Source organism: Brassica napus, chromosome C5 (genome assembly GCF_020379485.1).
Source record: "Brassica napus cultivar Da-Ae chromosome C5, Da-Ae, whole genome shotgun sequence".
In the NCBI taxonomy this organism is placed as follows: domain Eukaryota; kingdom Viridiplantae; phylum Streptophyta; class Magnoliopsida; order Brassicales; family Brassicaceae; genus Brassica; species Brassica napus.
The window spans coordinates 27,353,844-27,374,002 of NC_063448.1; the positions used below are offsets into that span (position 1 = coordinate 27,353,844).

At 34.4% G+C, this 20,159-nt stretch overlaps 1 protein-coding gene and 1 long non-coding RNA gene across 21 annotated transcripts; one reads left to right on the forward strand and one right to left on the reverse strand.

The window, feature by feature from the left end:
- The first annotated feature begins 7,418 nt into the window (after positions 1–7,418).
- On the forward strand, positions 7,419–10,188 carry LOC106405036. Of its 3 annotated transcripts, none has more exons than XR_001281228.3 (3): positions 7,419–8,871; positions 9,004–9,107; positions 9,495–10,188. It is a non-coding gene; the product is annotated as an uncharacterized LOC106405036 (long non-coding RNA). The 3 variants fall into 3 exon arrangements; XR_007323838.1 differs by having other exon boundaries at positions 9,010–9,107; XR_007323837.1 differs by having other exon boundaries at positions 7,419–9,107.
- A 238-nt stretch (positions 10,189–10,426) lies between these two features.
- LOC106404109 (glutathione synthetase, chloroplastic-like) lies at positions 10,427–16,881 on the reverse strand. 18 transcript variants are annotated; one of them, XR_007323830.1, is made up of 10 exons: positions 16,295–16,877; positions 15,900–16,070; positions 15,591–15,721; positions 15,387–15,509; positions 15,210–15,292; positions 15,011–15,132; positions 14,553–14,692; positions 13,192–13,281; positions 11,319–12,069; positions 10,427–10,625 (listed from the first exon to the last, which is right to left on the reverse strand). XR_007323830.1 is itself a non-coding variant. In XM_048758254.1 (8 exons), exons 3-8 carry the CDS (start codon positions 15,686–15,688, stop codon positions 10,622–10,624), a joined length of 522 nt encoding a protein of 173 aa, XP_048614211.1. In that variant the 5' UTR covers positions 15,689–15,721; positions 15,900–16,070; positions 16,295–16,721; the 3' UTR covers positions 10,427–10,621. The 18 variants fall into 18 exon arrangements, 3 of the variants coding, with proteins under 3 accessions (XP_048614211.1, XP_048614209.1, XP_048614210.1); XR_007323831.1 differs by having other exon boundaries at positions 11,319–11,367; positions 11,551–12,069; positions 14,553–15,132; positions 16,295–16,845; XR_007323827.1 differs by having other exon boundaries at positions 14,553–15,132; positions 16,295–16,881.
- Positions 16,882–20,159: the final 3,278 nt, after the last annotated feature.

The following is a 20,159-nucleotide window of genomic DNA, read 5'->3' on the forward strand; positions in this document are numbered from 1 at the left end:
AAAATATATTTTATCACATATTTATACTAATTCACATTTATTGATATAATATATATATATGTGCTATTAATAGGTGTCTGCTGGTTTGGCCAGAGGTGAAACATTTGACGATTGGATACGTGAGATGGTCGTTGGACCAAACTTTGTTGTGAAGTCATATCCGAGATTTTGTACTCGAGGATATGCATTCACAACTCAGAAGAGGAGACGTTCGAGTACGACTTATGATGCTGGCGTTTGTTCTGCATCAGAAGATGATGTATACTACGGACACATACATGAGATTTTGGAAATCAAGTATTTGGTCATGGTTGGATTGCGCTGTACTATTTTCTATTGTGATTGGCACGACAACACCCCAGATCGAGGTGTGAGAACAGATGCATTTGGTGTTACATCAGTAAATTCGAGGCGAAAGCTGCAATATTATGATCCTTTCATTCTTCTTCCCAGGCCGATCAGGTAATTAAATGTTAATTATTCAGAATGATTCATCATCATGTGTATTAATTTATAATTTTTCTAAATGTTACAGGTTTGTTATATCAAGTACCCCCGGGTAAGGAACAGAGATGATCCATGGGTTACTGTTACAAGACTCAACCCGAGAGGCCGAGTTCAGGGAAGTTCTGAGCTGGAAGACCCACTACAACCAAGCACATCCGGCAACTATAGTGCAGCAGAAGATTTAGCTGGAGTTGGCCTTGTAGTCGATTTAACCGACTTTGGAGAGGAAGCCGTCGTTCACGTAGAGGATGAACCAGTGATTGGAGAGTTTCACCAAGATCCAGATTCAGATTCATCTGGTGATGATGACTCGGAAACAGACTACCATTGAACTTATTTATTTATTTTTTTAAGAAATACCGAGGAAATTCCGAGGAACAATTGATATAACCTCTTTCCTCGGATAATAGTTATTTGGTTTATCTAGCAAGGCAAAGCTGAATACGAATTAAAAGCTACTCAAAACACAACCAAATAAAACGAAGAAACCATGTAAAAGAAATACAAACTCATAATTAAGAAACCTAAAAAGGGGGGGGGGGGCGAATTATAGGGGAAATCGGAGGGGATGAGAGTTCTAAGGTTTAGATCCAAAAAATGTCGGGTTTTGCCTTATAATTCTGTTTTCCGAACACGCATCTATCGATGCGTTTTTGTTCTATAACGCATCGATCGATCACATTCTTACGGCCCGGGCCATCTTGGTAATCGATCGATGCGTTTTTGTTCTATAACGCATCGATCGATGCGTTTTTAAAAAAACATACAAGATTTTCCGAGGAAATTCCGAGGAACAATTCAGATTCTCGATCGATCGATGGGATACTCTCATCGATCGATCACAATCTTACGGCCCGGGCCATCATAGTAATCGATCGATTTGTTTTTGTTCAAAAACGCATCGATCGATGCGTTTTTAAAAAAACATACAAGATTTTCCGAGGGCATTCCGAGGAACAATTCAGATTCTCGATCGATCGATGGGATACTCTCATCGATCGATCACAATCTTACGACCCGGTCCATCTTAGTAATCGATCGATTTGTTTTTGTTCAAAAATGCATCGATCGATGCGTTTTTTTAAAAAAAATTACGTTTTGAAACCCCAAACACTAGTTCGTCAGAATTTCCTCGGAATATTCCGAGGAAATTCCGAGGAAGAAGAGGGTTTCCTCGGAGTTCCCTCGGAATAATCCGAGGAAATTCCGAGGAAATAGGGTTTTTAAACCGAAAACAACGTTTTGCCGTTTGAATAACACCTATATAACCCTTATTAAGTGTCTTACGTTCATTATGAAGTCAAAAATTTGTTCCTTACCGTATAATTAACACTTTTCCGATTGTATGAACGAAATCTCGCAACATAAGAGAAACACTTATACCTTTTAATGAACGGTAAAGGGAATACTTTCAATTAGTTTTGAAATTTGTTATTTCATGGTTTATGCTCATGTATACAAAGAATCCTCAATGGTATGCATTACAATTGTATAAGAAATGAAATACGGCAAAAAAAATTGATGTTTTGAAACCCCAAACACTAGTTCCTCGGTATTTCCTCGGAATATTCCGAGGAAATTCCGACGGATATTTTACTATCTGTCGGAATTTCCTCGGAATATTTTCATTTTACCGGGCAAATATTTCGCGAAAATTGAAATTAGAATTCCGACGGAATTCCGACGGATAATGTCCGTCGGACCCTAGGTTTTATAACCACGAGCCCCTTCTTCTTCCCCATTTCTCTCTTCTTCCTCTGCGCGACTCCTCTCTTTCTCTCCGGCGATTTCCCCCTGAAATCCGACGATATCTCCGGCGATCTCCCTCTTCTCTTACACAAATCATGTAAGGACCCTATCCCACTCTCTTAGGTTCTATTTGTTAGGTTTTTGTGTAGTTTTGATAGATTTTTGTTAGGGTGATTGGTTAGGATTGTGATTTGGTTGTATAATAGGTTTAGAATTGTGATTTGGTTGAATAATTTGTTTTGTTGAATTGATTTAGAATTTTTTTATAATTTTTTTATTTTTTGTATTTATAAAATCGATTTTTGTATATAAAATCGATTTTTGTATTTTACAAAACGATTTTTCTATATAAATTCGATTTTTTGGATTTTACAAAAAAAAATTTCTATATAAATTCGATTTTTTGGAGTTTACAAAAATTTTAAATATTTATAAAACTTTTTTTGTGATTAAATACTATTATTTGGGATTTAAAAATATTTTTCATATATATATATTATTAAAACTATTTTTTGTAATTATTAAACAATTTTTATTAATTAAAACTATTTTTTGTTTATTAGAACTATTTTTATATATTTATTAAAAAAAATTAATATATATAAATCTTTTTCTGTGATTAAATTATTTGGGATTTTTTTTAATAAAAAAAAATTAATTTATATATTTCTGTATTTATTAAATATATTTTTTTAATTTACAGGTCTCATGATGATCAGACCCGGCCTCGACAGCGTCGTGGTCGTGGTGGTACGGGGAGCCAGTCTCGGGATTCCAGCCATTTTCAGGATTCCCCTTCGCCCCACAGCTCCAACCATACATCTCCCTCTGCTGCACCCGCTCATGCTCCTCTCGCTCCCGCTGCTGCATCCGCTCCTGTTCCTCCGGGTCCTCCGGGAGTGATGAGGGTTGCGGAGTTGGTTCAACAGCCCGGTCGTGACCATCTTCCGTATCTCACTCCGTATCCACATGGACGGGGTCAAACATGGTAATTAAACATTTTTTTTCTTTAAATTTGGATTCATTATTAACCGTTTGTTCTTTTAATAAGGTTCAACCGATCCGGGAACGAGATCAGCGCATGGATCAACCGTATGATGTACTCGGCCCTCGACAGTGGACATCCGACTTTCACTCACTTCCCAACCGACAAGCAGGTTCTGTGGTTTCGTCAGTTTGCGGTAAGTATTCTAATTTTTTACTTATATTTTTAATCTTTAATATAAATTTTCTACTAATTGTGTTTTTTTTTCAGCAAGAGTTCAACTGGAATTCCGATGAGACGCTCTTTATCTATCACCACTTCGTCCATAAAGTAATGGACAACTATGGGAAGCAGATCCACGAGTGGAAGAAGAAGTGGGAAATCAATAAGGTTCGATTTAATTTATTAAACAATTTTTTAATTTATTAAACTATTTTTTAATTTATTAAACTTTTTCTTTTTTTTTTAATTAAAAGGTCCCAAAGTCGATGAACGACACGGTCTGGAAGGAGTTGTGTGCGCATTGGGATAAGGAGGAGACGAAAGAAACTTCTTCCACCAACTCCACCAACCGCAGGAGCGACCGTAAAGGGAAGGGCATCTACAAGCATAACTTGGGTGCTCAATCTATTGCCACTCTCGGAGATCGCATGGTAAGTTCAACCGCTTTTTCTTCAATTATTTGAGTTTCAGAATTTAAATTTATTGTGCATTTCTTCTAATTTCTAATGTTTCTTTAATTTTATGTTTTTTTCAAGGCGGAAGAAAATGATGGCGAGCCGGTTGATGATCTCGCCCTAATGAGGAGGGCGTATACCAACAAGAAGACCGGCCAGATTGATGACGGTCTTGTGAGGGACGTGGTCGACCTGGTCCAAACTCAGGTGGTAGACGAAGTGTCTCAGCTTCAAACCGAGGATGACGCTTCGACGGCTTCGACCAACTTGTCCCGGTTTCGAATCAACGAAATCGTTGAATCCGTAAGTTTTTTTTTTTAAAAGTTCAATTCATTTATTTCTTGGTTTAAATTTCTAAATTTGGCTTTTTTCTATTCAGTCGGTTCCAAAGAAGAAGGGACGTTTGGTCGGTTTGGGTCGTCGCACCCGGTCGGTTCCTCCTTCTTCTGCACCACCGCCCTTTGTTGATCCAGAAGTACTTACGGCTCAGTTGAAGGACAAAGATGATCGTATATCTTTGTTGGAGACCCAGATGGTGGCTCAACAGGCGGGCTATGAGGCACAGAGGAGGCTGAACCAGCAAATGATGGAGATGATGCAGAGGATGTACCCGAACGAGGTGTTCCCGGACGTGCCAGACCCGTAGTTTTTTTTTTCCCCAATCTCGGAATGTTTTATTTTTATTTGTGAAACTTTGAATATTAATTAATATGATTTCAATTTTACTTTTAATTTCATATTTTCGAATTTAAATTTCAGAAATTTTATTTTTTCAAAAAAATTAATATTTTTTACATTCCTAGGAAATTAATTATATTTTTCACTAGATCGATCGATGCGTTTTTGAACAAAAACGCATCGATCGATCCGTTTTTTTAAAAAAATATAGCGAGGGACATTTCCCTCGGAATTTTCTGAGGGACAGCTACCTCGGAAAATTCCGAGGAACGGATCCCTCGGAATATACCGAGGGAACAGTTCCTCGGAATAAACCGAGGAAAAAGTCCGTCGGTATACTCCTATCGATCGATGTATATATGTCCAAACACGCATCGATCGATGAACTTCCGAGAAATTATCCCGACGAAGTTCTCCCTCGGTATATTCCGAGGACTTTTCCGACAAACAAGGGATCCTCGGAAATTTATTTCCTCGGAATTCCGTCGGAAAATTCCGAGGGATTTCCGAGGAAAAAAAAATTCCGAGGAATTATTTCCGACGACGTGTTTCGTCGGAATTTCGTCGGAATAAAGATATTCCGACGAAATTCCGACGATTTTTTCCCTCAGAATCCTTGATGTTTTCTTGTAGTGAACTATTTATTATATTTTATTACATTAATTTATGAACACCACTTATTCTATTTATCTTTGACCTAAGCAACTACAAAACAAAGTAATATATTACTATCACTAACCAATATCAAATGGATCAAAACTCCTATTATTAACTCATTAGAGAACAAAACATACGAACCCGGCGCGTAGCGCCGGAATACCACTAGTGGTTAAATATTTTTAAGCTATGTTTACCCTAAATTTAGTTAACTTACGCTTCTTTTATCAACCTAATTATCTTTATACGAGAAAAAGAAAAGGAATTTCAAGTTTTATCAGTAAGAGACTATTATTCATGTATGTTGTTTTTGTTTGCGTGTGGTAATAAGAAGTGAAAAAACATAAGACCGCTGAGAAAGAAAACACGTTTTCTTTTTTTTTTCTCCAAAAAATATATGTTAGTTAACATTTAGACTCTAACTAGTAACTATTAAAGGAATACATGAATACGAAGAATAAGAAAAAAAAAGAATGAAAGAAAAAAAAAGAATGAAAGGAAAAAAATCTATTTATTTCTTAATTTGATAAGGAATAATTATAGTCTTTTATTCTTTAAATGTTAAACAATGTTAAGAATTCATAGGTAATAAATATTCTTTATAAATGGTATAAATTGTAAAAAATGTTAAGAAATTCACTATTTTCACTCATTCTCTTAGTCACCGTTCAAGCCTTAATAACAATGTCCCATCCAATTAAAACAAAAAAAAAAGGGCTCCACCCAATCAAAACAAAACAAAAAAGTTTTAGTCCAATTACAAATAAAATGAATGTATTCCAGCCCATATAATTACTAGTCAAAATATTAAAAGCCTTATATTTTCTCGTTGAAGTTGAATGCTACAAATCCTATGTCTTTTTTCTTTTGTAAAAAAAATATCTGCAGACAAAAGAAGCTTTCTTATTTTTACTAAATAGCACAAACCTTTGTACATGGAGTATTTATAGTGTTGAGATTAATTATAGTTATTAATTTAACAATTCTACATTGTTATGAATCTATCAAAATTACTTCTTTAGAGTTTCTTCTAAGTAAGATTATCTATCATTTCTAATAGTTTACCATATGTTTGATTTCAGCTAAATTATTCACTTCTTTTCACTACTGTATTTAAAATACTATTATAGTTATTTTTATTAGGTGTTTATAGAACAATAGTGTAAGAAACAATGTCAATCTACATTGAAAACCAATGTCTATAGTTTAATATAAGTTTCCTAATTATATTTGTTTTATGTTTTAGTTTATTGAATACTTTTAGTTTATTTTGAGCTTTGATATGACTGTTATATTTTGAACAAATTATTATATTAGTTATAGTAAATATAATTATGTGCCCAGACTAAACAAATTTCTGGATCCGTCCGTGCAAATAAGGAAATACCAAACGTAACAACTTACATTTAAAATTCCACAAACATATTAAAAATTATCTATCTATCTATTATAATAAAGAGAAAATGACTAAGATAACACTAAAAAAGTTTTTGTCACAAATATAGCCTCTAAAAATAAAAATGACCAAAATAGCACTTAATGTTTTATCAAAAGAGATAAAATATACACTTATATCCCAATGGTAAATTAATTTAGACATTAGGGTTTAGAGTTAAGAGGTGGGATTTAGGATTTAGGGTGTAGGATTTAGAGTTTAGAGTTTAGGGTTTAGAGTTTAGTTTAGAGTTTAGAGTTTAGAGTTTATGGTTTAGGGTTTAGAGTTTATGGGTGGGGTTTAGAGTTAAGGGATGGGATTTAGGATTTAGGGTTTAGGGTTTAGGATTTAGGGTTTATAATTTAGGGGTGGGGTTTAGAGTTTAGAGTTAAGGGTGGGGTTTAGGGTTTAAGGTTTAGAGTTTAGGTTTTAGGTTTAAAGTTGGGGAGTAGAGTTTAGGTTTTAGGTTTAAAGTTGGGGATGTAAAGTTTAGGTTTATGTTATTGTTAGGTTTTGTTTGTTATGTTAGTGCCCGCCCCTGGGTTCGAGCCTTGGCCACTGCGGAATTTACATATGGGCTGCAGCATCCGAGACCGAAGACCGTTACACGGTGAGCCACATGGTGACGCCCTGGCAGCGTCCTTGCTCACTTCGGTCTCTAGTCTGGACCACCTCGGTGGGGCCAGGATACTCGGTTAGCAAAAAAAAAAAAAAGTTGGGGAGTGGGGTTTTGAGATAAGATTTCAAATTTTGAAAAATAAAATAAAAATAAAATTTTCAAAAGATAAAATGTTATTTTGGTCATTTCAGGTTTTGAAGACTATTTTGGTAACATAAACTTAGAAAAGTGCTATTTTGGAGATTTGCCCTATAGTAAATGAGAGTTTTCTCTTTTCTTAAGCCACATCAGCAAGAGAGCATGAGACATTTTGTGCCACCCGACACTCCTTTGCAAACTGAGTTTATCCTTATTTTATTTGTCAAATCCATTAATCATGTCTAGCCGATCAATTTTTATATTAACACCACGTTACCTCAACGGCTCAACCTATCTCTTTTCGTCGATAGAGATTCTTTCATTCCATTGAATTCGATCTATCTGTTGACCTTTCTTTCGGTGTAATTGTAGTATGTTGATCTAATTATACTATGTTTTTCTCCCATCTATACTTCTGCTCACATATCTATTTATGAAAAAGGCCGCTCAGCTTTCAGATCAAAATTGAAAATACTCATCGTTAATTGACCAATCAACTGCACTGTGATTAGGGTTTCAGTTATTCCTTAGCTAGGAGGGATTTGGGTTTCAATCGACACGATGACATCAAATCTAATGACTTCCTTGAAATCTCATGACAAGGAGAAGACCGTTGCTCCTCGGAAGAATCAGTAATACCTCCCATGTCCTTTTTCATCAATCTGTATATTAACTTACGTTGTTTTTCAAAAGGGAGGACAAATCAGAAGCAAAATTATAGAGAGGGAGAATGAAACAAGGCGGAGTGATGGAGCAGAGATCAAACATGTAGAGATGGATTCCGCTTGGATCTCCAGGATTAGGCGGCGTTGAGGTTAAGAACGAGAAACCAGGCCCGTCCCTGCATTAAAGCAGGTGAAGCAATGGCTTTAAGCCACATATTAAAAAAATAAAATATATGCCACATTTTCTAATTTTAGTTGCAGGTCAAATTGTTTCATAGGAGAAGTTAGTGATCTTCTTTCCTCTGGTTCGATTTACACCACAACTCTCTTTGTTATAATTGTTTTGGCAATTTACTATAAGGGCCACATTATTTTTGACATGCTTTAAGCATTAAAAATGTTTGGGACGGCACTGCGAGAAACATATGTCTCTTCAACGAGACAAGATTGAATAAGACGTGTTCAGCAGGAGTGGGAACATGGCATCTCACTAACCACGAAAGAGGACGAAGACCTTGCAGGACCATCTCGATGCAAGTCACCAAGTGTTCGACGAATTGCCTCGCACACAGTTTTACCAACAACTTTATCATCTTAGCCTTTTCGTTCAGGCTATCTCTCCTAATTTGCTAATCAGCTTTTGTTTGAAACATGTATATAAATCTACAAAATGATGCTCAGGAAATAAGGTTGGAGATTTCAGTTACAGACGGAGATGTGCTGAAGCAAACATGTAGATAAATAAAGAATTCGTTTTATAAGTTAGTTCAAAGCTTCTCATATCACTACTTCTTCTCAGCTTTTAAAAATCAACATTTATTTGTTCTCGAGGTTTCCGTTTTTTTTTTATCTTTTGACGAAAAAAAACTTACATTGTAGCTCATCTTAAAAAGTGGCAGATGCAAATGATTCTCCTACCAAATTTAAATACATCTTCAGCTGCGGTCTCTTTGATTGTGTGGAAGAAAGCATTGGTTCGTTTATGTATATACAAACGGTAATGTTTACACCTCCAATATATCCTAATAAGTCATGTGAATTTTTAATCGGCAACTTCTTATGTTCCAGATCTAGGTTCTGCTACATTATAAAAGTAAGTTCTGTTTTTCAACAAATATATAACTCCAACTTTGTCAACTACACCACTCATTTCAATATTATTTTTTTACCTTGAAAATGCGAAAATGCCATTAAACATGTGAATATGAATCTTGGTTTAGGTCTCAGGCATAAAATCAGGGTGTAATGTCCATTCACCATCATCTTTTAAAATAATTGAATATATTAATATTGTGTTAGAGCTTTGGCCCAACGATGTGAATTTCATGTTTTATCTGCTTATCTTTCAAAATAATGTTTGGTGTCTCAATTTATGAACATGAAGGTTGCTGGCAAGTAGTGGACACCATGAGGCTTGCAAGGGGGAGGTGTCAAACTGAGGCGCTCTCCTAGATGATTAACTGAATCTTACCGATGCTCTGGTGGCATACCAAACTGCCGCAAAAGCAGCGGCTCAGATTCAGAGCGTTTCGGGATAACACGTTGAAGGCGGCACAGTCAAAGGTTATCCAGTTTGCCAACATGGAAGAAGAGGCTAAGAGCATATGATGAAGATCTAGAATGCTTTCTGCAAATGTATGTGTAGTAATGTTAAAGCTTCTATTTGGATTCACTGTCGTTTCAGACATGGAAAGTTCAAAGAGAGTTCTTCAAAATGTGGGGTCAGCAAGTTAGGATCCAGGTATGTAGTGATATAGATATACATGGACTTAGAAGAAGCGTTAATGCAACCAACAAGGCAATGAAATCGCGGTGGTTGACGTGGTGTCGAAGTGGATTATAGAGAGGTGGAGATACAGAGGCGGTGATGATCGATTTATAATGGGGTAGATGATTGGGTTTAAGAAGAGTAGTTTTCGCTAAAGTTGAAGCCATTGTCAAGACTTGGGGAAAGCTGTATGAATCTCTCCCAAAAAATATCATCAATTAGTCCCTTCATATCATATAATCATGACGTTTATTACTATTCACGGTTACCTATTGTAGATATTTTTAAAATAATGGATAAAGAGCTACGAAAGATCTTCTCAACTAGATACGCAGAAACTCTGAGTGAGCTTTAGCAGTTGGTGCATTTTCAGATTTTTTGTTGGTTTTCAGATCAATGACAGAAATTCATGATATATTATGTATAAGTTGCAGTAAACAAATTGTTCGGATATCAATCCTCAAACACTAAGATGCTAGCACAACCTCGACATGAAAGGAAACCCTTATTGTAACACCCGTATTTTTCAAAATAAATAATAAAATTAATAATCATGAAATCATCATTTATTAATCCTCATGAATCGTCTCCACACTCCATAAATTCAATAAATAGCCATAAATCCAAATAACATAATAAATTCCGAAAATATCGATAAAAGCATAAAAATCGCAAGTCTGAAAAAGAAAGAAATAAAACTCCCAAAGTACCAATCTGATAGCAATCACTCCTGCCCGTCGGTCTCACCTGAAAGGGGGAAAGAAAGAGGGATGAGCAACAGAGAAGTCACTCAGTGAGGTATGGATGCTAAAACGCAAACCACTGACTCAGTACATAGCACTACGACTATGTAGGCCTAGCTCTAGCATGAAACAAACACGGTGTCTAATATACCACATAAAACATCGAATGCGCTGATAGTGCATAACTAGATCACACACCCTGCATTCTCCCATACGGATATAAATATACAACTCTATGCGCCGCTAGTACAAGAGTCCATTGTTGTACCCCGCAATCACCTATGCACCGCTAGTACAAACGTCTATGTACCCCACAATCCCCATACAATGCACCGCTAGAATAGACTTCCATATGCCCCGCAATCTCCATACAATGCGCCACTAACACGCCGCTAACACAAACATCTCTGTGTCCCGCAATCTCCAAACAATGCGTCGTTAGCACAACATCTTTGTGCCCCGCAATCTCATAACAGACTTATGTATACATATATAAATAACAGTTCTCAATTTATTCAATTCAGTCAACCGTTGAATCCTCTATTATCCTATTTTCAATTTAACAAGCAAATAATAATAAACAAATAAGCAAGACTATCAAACAAACTCGATTCACAGAGACGGATCACGTTTCGAAAATAGACTTTCCATAATAGTAGTACTAAACTAGCTCGAGATTTAACGGAGTAGCCCTCACCTTAGTTACTGGCTGGAATGAACAGCTGAAGATGGTCAACTGAGGTCAGCTGCAACATGAGAGTTAACAGCTTAGGCTCAGAGTCTCAGGAAATAAAGTTTCCCAAAATGGAAACTTTCTTAAGATGGAAACTTTCCTAAAATAGAACTTTCCTAAAATGACAACTTTCCTGAAATAGAAACGTTCCCTAAATAGACTCCTATAACTAGAAATAGGAAGACGACAAACTTACCAAAACAACCCGCCAGAAGCTCGTCCAGAAATCCCGCCGGAAACTCGCTCAGAAATTCCACCGGAAAAATTCACTAGTAACTGATCGTTGGATAATTCAACAACTCGTCACGCGTAAAGAAATACTTTGACTTGATGAGAATAAAAAGAATGGGTGAAGTTTATTTTATAGGAGAAGGGAAGGGAAGTAGATTTTCTAAACTTCCAATGTGGGACAAAGTAAAAAGATAGAATTGGACTTTAATTTTTAATAAATGTCAAACTGACCCACCAGAAAAATCAGGATCATTACTGCAGATCAATTGGTAACAACTTGTCATGTGGGAATGCTGTTAAAGGGTGAGGTCTTGGGTTCGAGTAACGTCAAGCGCACCAACAACCTAATTATGGAGTGAGTGAGGGCTCATAATGGAGGGGTTGGAGTCGGTGCCCTGCAGAGCTGTGAACCTGGGGTCCACTGGACGGGTAGTTCCCACGGGACGGGTTGTCACACTTATGTTAAAGCAAGCTTCAACAGCCACTTCAAAATTAAGAAGTAAGAAGTAACTAAGTAAGCATGGACACAAGCTTTTGTGATATGGGTTCTTATTCCTAAGACACTCATTCCGTCTTTAACCCCATACAGAATCTAATATAGAGCCTCAAATTATTGTGTAGTAGTAATATTGAATCTTATTCCTAATGTGAAGTGCCTCAAATTCTTTGGTATACGTCTTCTCTTAAACATGCATTCATAATTGGTTGATGAATGCTGATCAGTATTGTTTAAAATGCTTTAAATGATATTATTATTATTAGGGACATTTGCTATAATAACCCTAAAAATATGAAATATAACTAGAATAACCTATCTAGATTTTTCAAGAGTTTTGTAAAACAAATTTACAATATTATCATTGAGTTTATTTACCACATAAATATTAAATACTTTAATTACAAATATATTATCATTTATTAGGTTATTTTAAGAAAAAGAAATAAATCAACTTAAATAAACCAGACATTAAATACGTATCAGTAGTCTCTTAAAAAAGGAAAGCATGTTTATTTTAAAAAGGAAAATTTTGTTTTGAAAATCAATTTTGTTGGTTTATTAAAATTTTCTTTGTTCAGTGTTCACCCATCTACCTTTTAAGTTTCTAAATACTAACTTGTTAAAAGAGAGAAAAAGAAAGCATCAAAGATCAAATCCTTCATACATAGTTATCATAAAACTGTTAACTTTATCCTCAGTTTTACATATCAAAAATCAGGAAAATAAAAGAACAAAAACAGACCCTCAATTTCATGATTCATTCATCATATATAGAACATTTGTTATCGCATGAGCACACAAAGTCTGCCATGTTCTTGAAAATAATAGCTCAGAAGACTTTGAAGTATGTGTGTTTGGCATAATTCATAGGTGTCTAGACTTACATTAAGTCTGCAAACATTCAACCGACGTTTAGCAAATCTTCAAAATTTGGTAGACTTCAGAAACTAATATTGCAAATTTATATTTAGTCTACATATATACAGTGGACTTCAACAAAATCTCCAAGTTTTGGTAGATTAAAATAGAAGTCTAAGGACACTTGGTAGACAGTCATGAAACCTACGAGATTTTGGTAGACTCTAAAAATCAATTTCGTAGACTTACTTTTGTTTTATGGATGTTTGATAGACTAGCTCGAAGTCTACGAATTTGTGTCTGTTTCCGAAATTCCGAGCTTGTGGACTTACATTATGTCTGCAAATCATAGGTAGACGACTTACGTTAAATCCAAATGTTTTTTGTAGACTTCATGTAAGTCTTCCAAATGTATGCAGACAAAACATAAGACTGCATGTTTTGTATTTGAAGTTTACAAGTAACATATAGACACTGTGCGAGTATGCCAACTAAGTAAACGCAAATATGCCTTTTGTTCATAAGGCCAAGTATATTTATGTATGCTTAGTTTTATATATATATCAATATCTTGCATGAACCATATGTGAATTTATCAGAGGAAATATATAAAGTATGTGAGACTAGACAATACAATTATTATGTGTGTGCTGTAAACTAAAATTTTAAAAATGTAGTTTGATTTTAGTACTTAATAAAATAATATTATTTTAGCAAATATGTCTTTTGTTCATAAGGCCAAGTATATTTAGTACTCAATAAAATAATATTATTTTGAATTAGTCTTAAATAAGTTTTAATCAATAATCCCACTGTGTTATAAAAAGGTAATAATAATGATAAACCCATGGTAGCACAATAAACGTAATGTAGCTAATTTTTTAGAGCACATCTTGATATCAAAGACAAGAAATCATAAGGATCATTCCAAAAATATATAACTGAGCATGTAAATGTTGATACAAAAGCATGTATATAAAATAAACATTTTAACCATCTATGACACATGTTAAACAAATTTTCAATATATAAACATGAAATTAGCTCTCACATCTATACAAAAGCAAGATTACATTTAAGCAAAACTTATGCATTACAAAATAAGAACTCTATAACACATGAAAGAAAATAAACATAAGCATACAATAAATTTTTTAAAAATATCATTAGAGATGGTAATTAAAATGAAAGCTTATATTATTTTTTACTGAAAATAAATTAAAATTATCAGATGGTAATAAAAATTTATAATATCTTGTATTGCTTATTTGGTTGTTCGTTCATTTGTTCACCCGTTCGTATGGCGGGTTCAACCCTAGTTTTAATACTCCATTTGTTTCAAAAATACATGAAGTTTTAGGATTGCACACAACTAATAAGAAATTTGTTTTTATCTTAAAAATATAATTAAAATATAAATTAAAAGTTATTCAACCAATCACAAAACAGACTGCAAATATTATTGTTACACGGTTTTTGATAAAGTTAAAAAGTGTGATATATGAAAACATCTTCTATTTTGAAACATCATATATTTTGAAACATAAAAAACTCTCTAAAACATCGTCTATTCAGAAATGGATGGAGTACTAGAAGAAAAAAGGTGATACCTCCCGTTTGATCTTTGACTGGTCGATTTTATGACACTCTCTTTGAATATGATTTCAACGGCGTGCTTCTTTTTTCCGTTGGGAATCTCTCATGATCAATTACTATTATAAATCGGCAAACTCTAAGAGCATGATAAACCCTACAACCCCATTAGGGTCTCTTAATGACTTTTTTAATAATAAATATTACTTAAGAACTTAGTTAAGAGACACCAACATTTATATGCTCCAATGCTAGTCTCTTAATTAAGGGTTCTTAAAAAAAAATTATTTGGTTTATATAGAGAATGATTAACCCTTTATATAGAGAAGGAGAAAAGAAAATATGACTTTATATAGAGAATGAGAAAATGAGAAAATGAGAAAATTTGTGATCAAATTGTTTGGTTTTACCAAAACTTAATATATAGAAGGGAATAAACCAACAGAAACATGAATAAAAAGATGATCCACTGTACCTCTCGAGAACACCTGGTTTTGCAAGTTCCTGCTGGATTTTCTTGGTGCCAGCTAACTGATAAGCTATAGACGGGCATTTGACTGCTGAGGACTGCTCTATAAGCAACCTAGCATTCCATTCCTTCAAATTCACAATACTGATTCAGAATATTCTTAAAATGGTCAAGCCACAAAATGGAAAAGAAGATAGTTACATACTGATTCAGATGGAAAATGATCTGTAATAAACCACCGAGACTTCTTGGCCATCACTGCAACAACAACAAAAGCTCTTTCACGTACTGCAACAACAACAAAAGCCATTTCCTGTTTTGAAGTTAAAGAAGAGCAAACAAAATGAAACCTTTGGAAATAAGTTCTTTGGGTAAGGCTAACCTTAGGTTGTTGTACTCCAACCAAGCTTTAGCCATTGCGTCAGCAAACTGGCTATTGGATGTGTTTTTGGGTACACGTTCAGAGTCTAACCCAAGATGATCCCCATGAGATCTAAGCGATGACCTGCAAACAAGAGAAAGAAGTAAAAGAATGTTAACCTTCAAGCTAAATCATAAGATGGTGTATGTATGGAGATACACGTACTGGTGTAGCTCGGTAACAAGACGACCAAAGCCTGGAAAGGAACAGGAAATAGTATTCATCTCTATCTGAAGAAGTGATTTTGTGTCTTCGTCTAGCATATAATCTGACCGGTGTAAACCCAAACAAATGTCCTGTAAACACAATCACAGCCAAATGAATGATTGTTACCAATGAATGATTGGAGTGAATGTCTAGAAGTCTAGATGTAAAGAACTCTGCTTTTTTCGTTCTGCAAGATAGAGAATCAAGCAAAGACAGCTATTTTGAATGCAAATCAGATAGAAAGAGAGAGTGTTTAGATGAACAAACCTGGAGAGACAACCCTGTATGAATTTGGCATCCAAGTTGACACGATCAACCAATTCGTTGAAGATAGGAGCCGACTTCACAAGCTTGGTTCCAGTAACTTTCTAGGAACGGAGTTGGTAGCAATGCAATTGGGGCATCTAAACTCAAAACCCCTGGAACTGTTCCTGATTTCTGTAAATCAAAACTTTCTCATCAAAACCTTCTTTCTATCATCCATAACAAGCGATATCTAAGCTTGATTCAGATGGATAATTCAAGTTATCTACACAAGACTCATACATATGATCAAAGTTTGAATCTTTCCTCCAACTTTTCTGGAACACATCATGCACAAGCTTCATGTTTGTCTGATTGAAACATCAAAAGGCGGGAACTTGAGAGTGATCGCAACTAACCTGATAAGTTTTGTCACCGACGACGAGCCCGTGAAGGGAAAACCAAACGAGAGCATCATAGACCAGCTTCTGAACAAACTCATCGTCAAAGTTTTCGACTTGGAACATGGGTTTCTCTGATCAATTCCTTAACGGCACCGGATCGTAAAGCTCGGCCCACTGACCATCGATTCAGTTTGGAGCTAACCTTCTTCTTCGGTGTCCGAGGACTCGAAGGTATCGTCGGAGGAGGTTCAGAATCAGGTTCGGGACGGCTGTGGATTCATCATAAGGAGAGAGATAGAGAGGAAGAGATACAGACGAAGAGAGGAAGAGACGTCTCTTATGGTAATTAAATTTTTTTATTTTTTAAATCAAAATTACACTAAAAAATCTATTAAGAGAGAGCGTTAATCCTGCTCTAACAATCAAATAATTAATTAGCAAATAATCATCCGTCCTTTTGAGCAGATTATTGATATGACTCGTGGCTGAATCACGTCCAATAATAAACTTGCAATGTACAAGGGCTGAATTGTAGTTTTCACCCTTTTCTTCACCTTTTTGCATGCCCTACATTAGCCAACTTGGTAAATGTTACGATGTTCGCATTGGCATTATATTATTATTTAATGCCAATCATTATTGTACAATTTTATTATTTATTTTTAAAGTTTTGGAAAATGATTACCAAACCCAACCCAAAACTAAATGCACTATAACTTTACAAAATAACTAATTGTTAAAAGTTTTGTTATGTTTTACTATAATTTTATCTATCATACTGAAATATTTTAGTCAAACAAAAACTACTGAAATATTTTCTATTACATTGAGATCCCAAAACGTCATGAAACTACATTCAAATTTAATGGAAGTAATGGAAGAATTTTCATTTCATATCCGGTTTCAAATCAGAAATTTAATACTTTAGCCAATTTTTAGTTTTGAGATCCTGCAGGAGTACGAAGGCTAGGAAAACAAAACATCTCCTATATATTAATAGAGAAACATTAAAAAAGTTATAACATTTGGTTTGTACTAATTAAAAAAGTGTCATGCTGAGTTGTCACGTAATTGGAATGCTAATTTTGCTTACGTGACGGCTTGAGAATCAATTGATAATTTTGTTAGTCCAAAATTAAATTGTTAGAGAATTTTATATTATATAGTATTTCTATTATGGACCATTCATTTATCAAATTGAAATTATTATATATTATTTCCTTGAATAAAACCTACGGAATTACCTAATGTGATTAAAATATATATGACAATTAATGATTTTAAATAATAAAGATTTGCTACCAATCTGTATACTTCCTATAATTTTTGTTTAATTATTTATTATTAAAATAAATTACACAATTACATTAGTCATATAATAAAAATTTAGAATTTTTTTTGTATATGTTGTATTTTGAATTTTTCAAAACTAGTATAAATTAATAAAGCTGTTAAAAGTCTCACATAAAATTTTGTGATCAAGGTTTAAATTTTTTTCTGTAATAAGATACAATCATTATAAAATAATATGAACAAATGATTTTATTTTAATAGGTGGTTATGTTAATATATATATATATATTTCATATCGTTTAAATAAAACTATACATCATATGAAAATACATACTTCCGTTTTGATATAAATGTTGAACATATAATGAAAAGTTAATATTTTAATTTTGAAATCTTCATTCTTTTTTTTTTAAATGATTATGAATTATTGAAACCACTAAACATTCCACATTAAAAAAATCGTTGGTGTAAAATTTTGTTACACAAATATGCAAATAATCATAAAATCATATGAATAGAAACTTCATTTAATAAATATTCATATTAAAAATATAATATATATCCATGTTAATATCATTTAAATTTAATTATATATCATATACGATAGATAAAATTGATTGTTTTGATTTATTTACCCTAAAATGATTGCGAATAAACAAGAATGGCCGTTTGATTGATATGCGCACACCAATTTATTACATAATAGTAACTGATTTCTTAGTTATTTAATATATAATTATTATTTTATTATTTCATAATATGCAGAAAAAAATAAAATAAGTAATAAATATAAAATATTTATTATGCACAAGGCGGAGACCATAACATAAGTATGTATCTCTTTAATATTTTTAAATCTTAAATATTTTCTAAATCTCATGCCAAAACAAAATAACGAAATGAGAATAAACTCAAAAATCAATATTTATATCGAACAACAACCAAAATGAAAAAACGACAAAAAAAAAAAAAAGTATTGAAGATAGATAGAATTGACACGTGAATGTAAATTTCTCATAACCATAATTAACTTTTAAATTGCTAAATCATAATATAAAACCAAACTCACATAGTTTCATAGTAACCAAATAGTAAGCCTGAGATTCTTCGACCTAAACATTAGGTTCTTGTGCGATAAATGATTTTTTGACCTAAAATATTTTAAAAAATGAGATCAACTTATTAGTAAATAAATTATGTAATTAACAAAAAAAATTTAAAAAATTTGTTTAATGGCCAAATATATTAATTCGATCAAGAATATAAATTATATTTTTATATACGTTATTTCTTAAATAATTTTCATAAAAATTCACCATACACAAGACACATGTCTTATCACAGTAATTTATTATGATATAAATATTATGAAACTATCAGTACAACTTCAATAATGTCGAATGTCCTTTGGTGAATGAATGTGGCGAACAGCCGCATAAAAGCTGGCAAATTTAATTTTACATTATAGTTTTCCAATAATTTTTTTTTTTCCGTCAACTGATTTTATTTATAGCAAAGTTGTGATCGACACAAACTAACATAAACCAACGGATACAAGACCCTTCCGTGGTTAGCTAAACCGGCAGAACTTAGAGATATCTCCGGGCACTAGAATCCACAACGGGGCAACATACAAGATTAAGAAATATTACAACCTTAACACAAGTGATTAATCTTCTAAACTTCCAGCATAAGTCTAACAATAATAGGAAGACTGTCCGAAAGGGCCTCTATGACACGTGCTTAGTGGGAATGCCCTCGGTCAGACCACCGCCAAACCACCTCCTCCTAAAACTCTGAGGAAACACCTCAAGGACCCAGTAACAGAACCTTCATAATCTGGCGAGTAAAGAATCTTGCTAACACTTCCGGAAACGGCTTGATCTACGACGACCATAGAACGCCTAGGTATGAAGTGACAAACACAACAGATCTCCGCACGATCTGAACAAACAACTAGGAGCGAGGCCCACCTAATTCGGAATACAAGAACAGGCCGCAAACAACATAGGCCGTGAACAGCAAAATAGAGGACAAGATGGAAGCCACAACAAACTCAAAGAGGACAAGCATCACCTGCAGAAAGAGACCAAGCCAGAAGCAAAGGAGACCCGCAAAACAAATGGACAAACAGATCCAGACAAGGGCTTCGAGAAAAGGCTATTGTAGCAAAGCTACACCGTCAATCCACAGATCCTGAACTTTTGAAACAAAACACCAACCTGAATCTGAAAGCCTTTTTCTTTCTTTGGCAAGGGCGAATCTCCTCCCAAAACGAAAGTAAATCACACACAGATGAACAAATACACCAACGTTGAACACGGTAAGAGAGTTCGAAGCACAACGACACCCGTAGCTGCTCCTCTCTACTGTGTCGAGCCTCCAGAACAGACTGACTCACCGTGGAGCCACACCCCCTCACGAGCAGGTGACGATACCAACAGCAAACCTCTGACCAGAGACACAGACAAGGCGGTAACAGGGCAAAGACGGAGGTCGAGCAAAAGAGAGACGAGATTAGTGGAGGAGGAAGCCTCCGGCGCCGGCACGCACGCTCACGCGCCGTCCGGATGCCGGAGCGTTATCA

What these genes read in the sequence shown, in the direction of transcription:
- LOC106404109 (XM_048758252.1), bottom strand. Translation starts at nt 15,688, where the DNA reads ATGCTAGACGAAGACACAAAATCACTTCTTCAGATAGAGATGAATACT. An exon ending in CTTGTTACCGAGCTACACCA is followed by an intron (nt 15,510 to 15,590) that starts GTACGTGTATCT and finishes TCTTGTTTGCAG; the next exon opens with GTCATCGCTTAGATCTCATG. An exon ending in ATCATTTTCCATCTGAATCA is followed by an intron (nt 15,133 to 15,209) that starts GTATGTAACTAT and finishes GTGAATTTGAAG; the next exon opens with GAATGGAATGCTAGGTTGCT.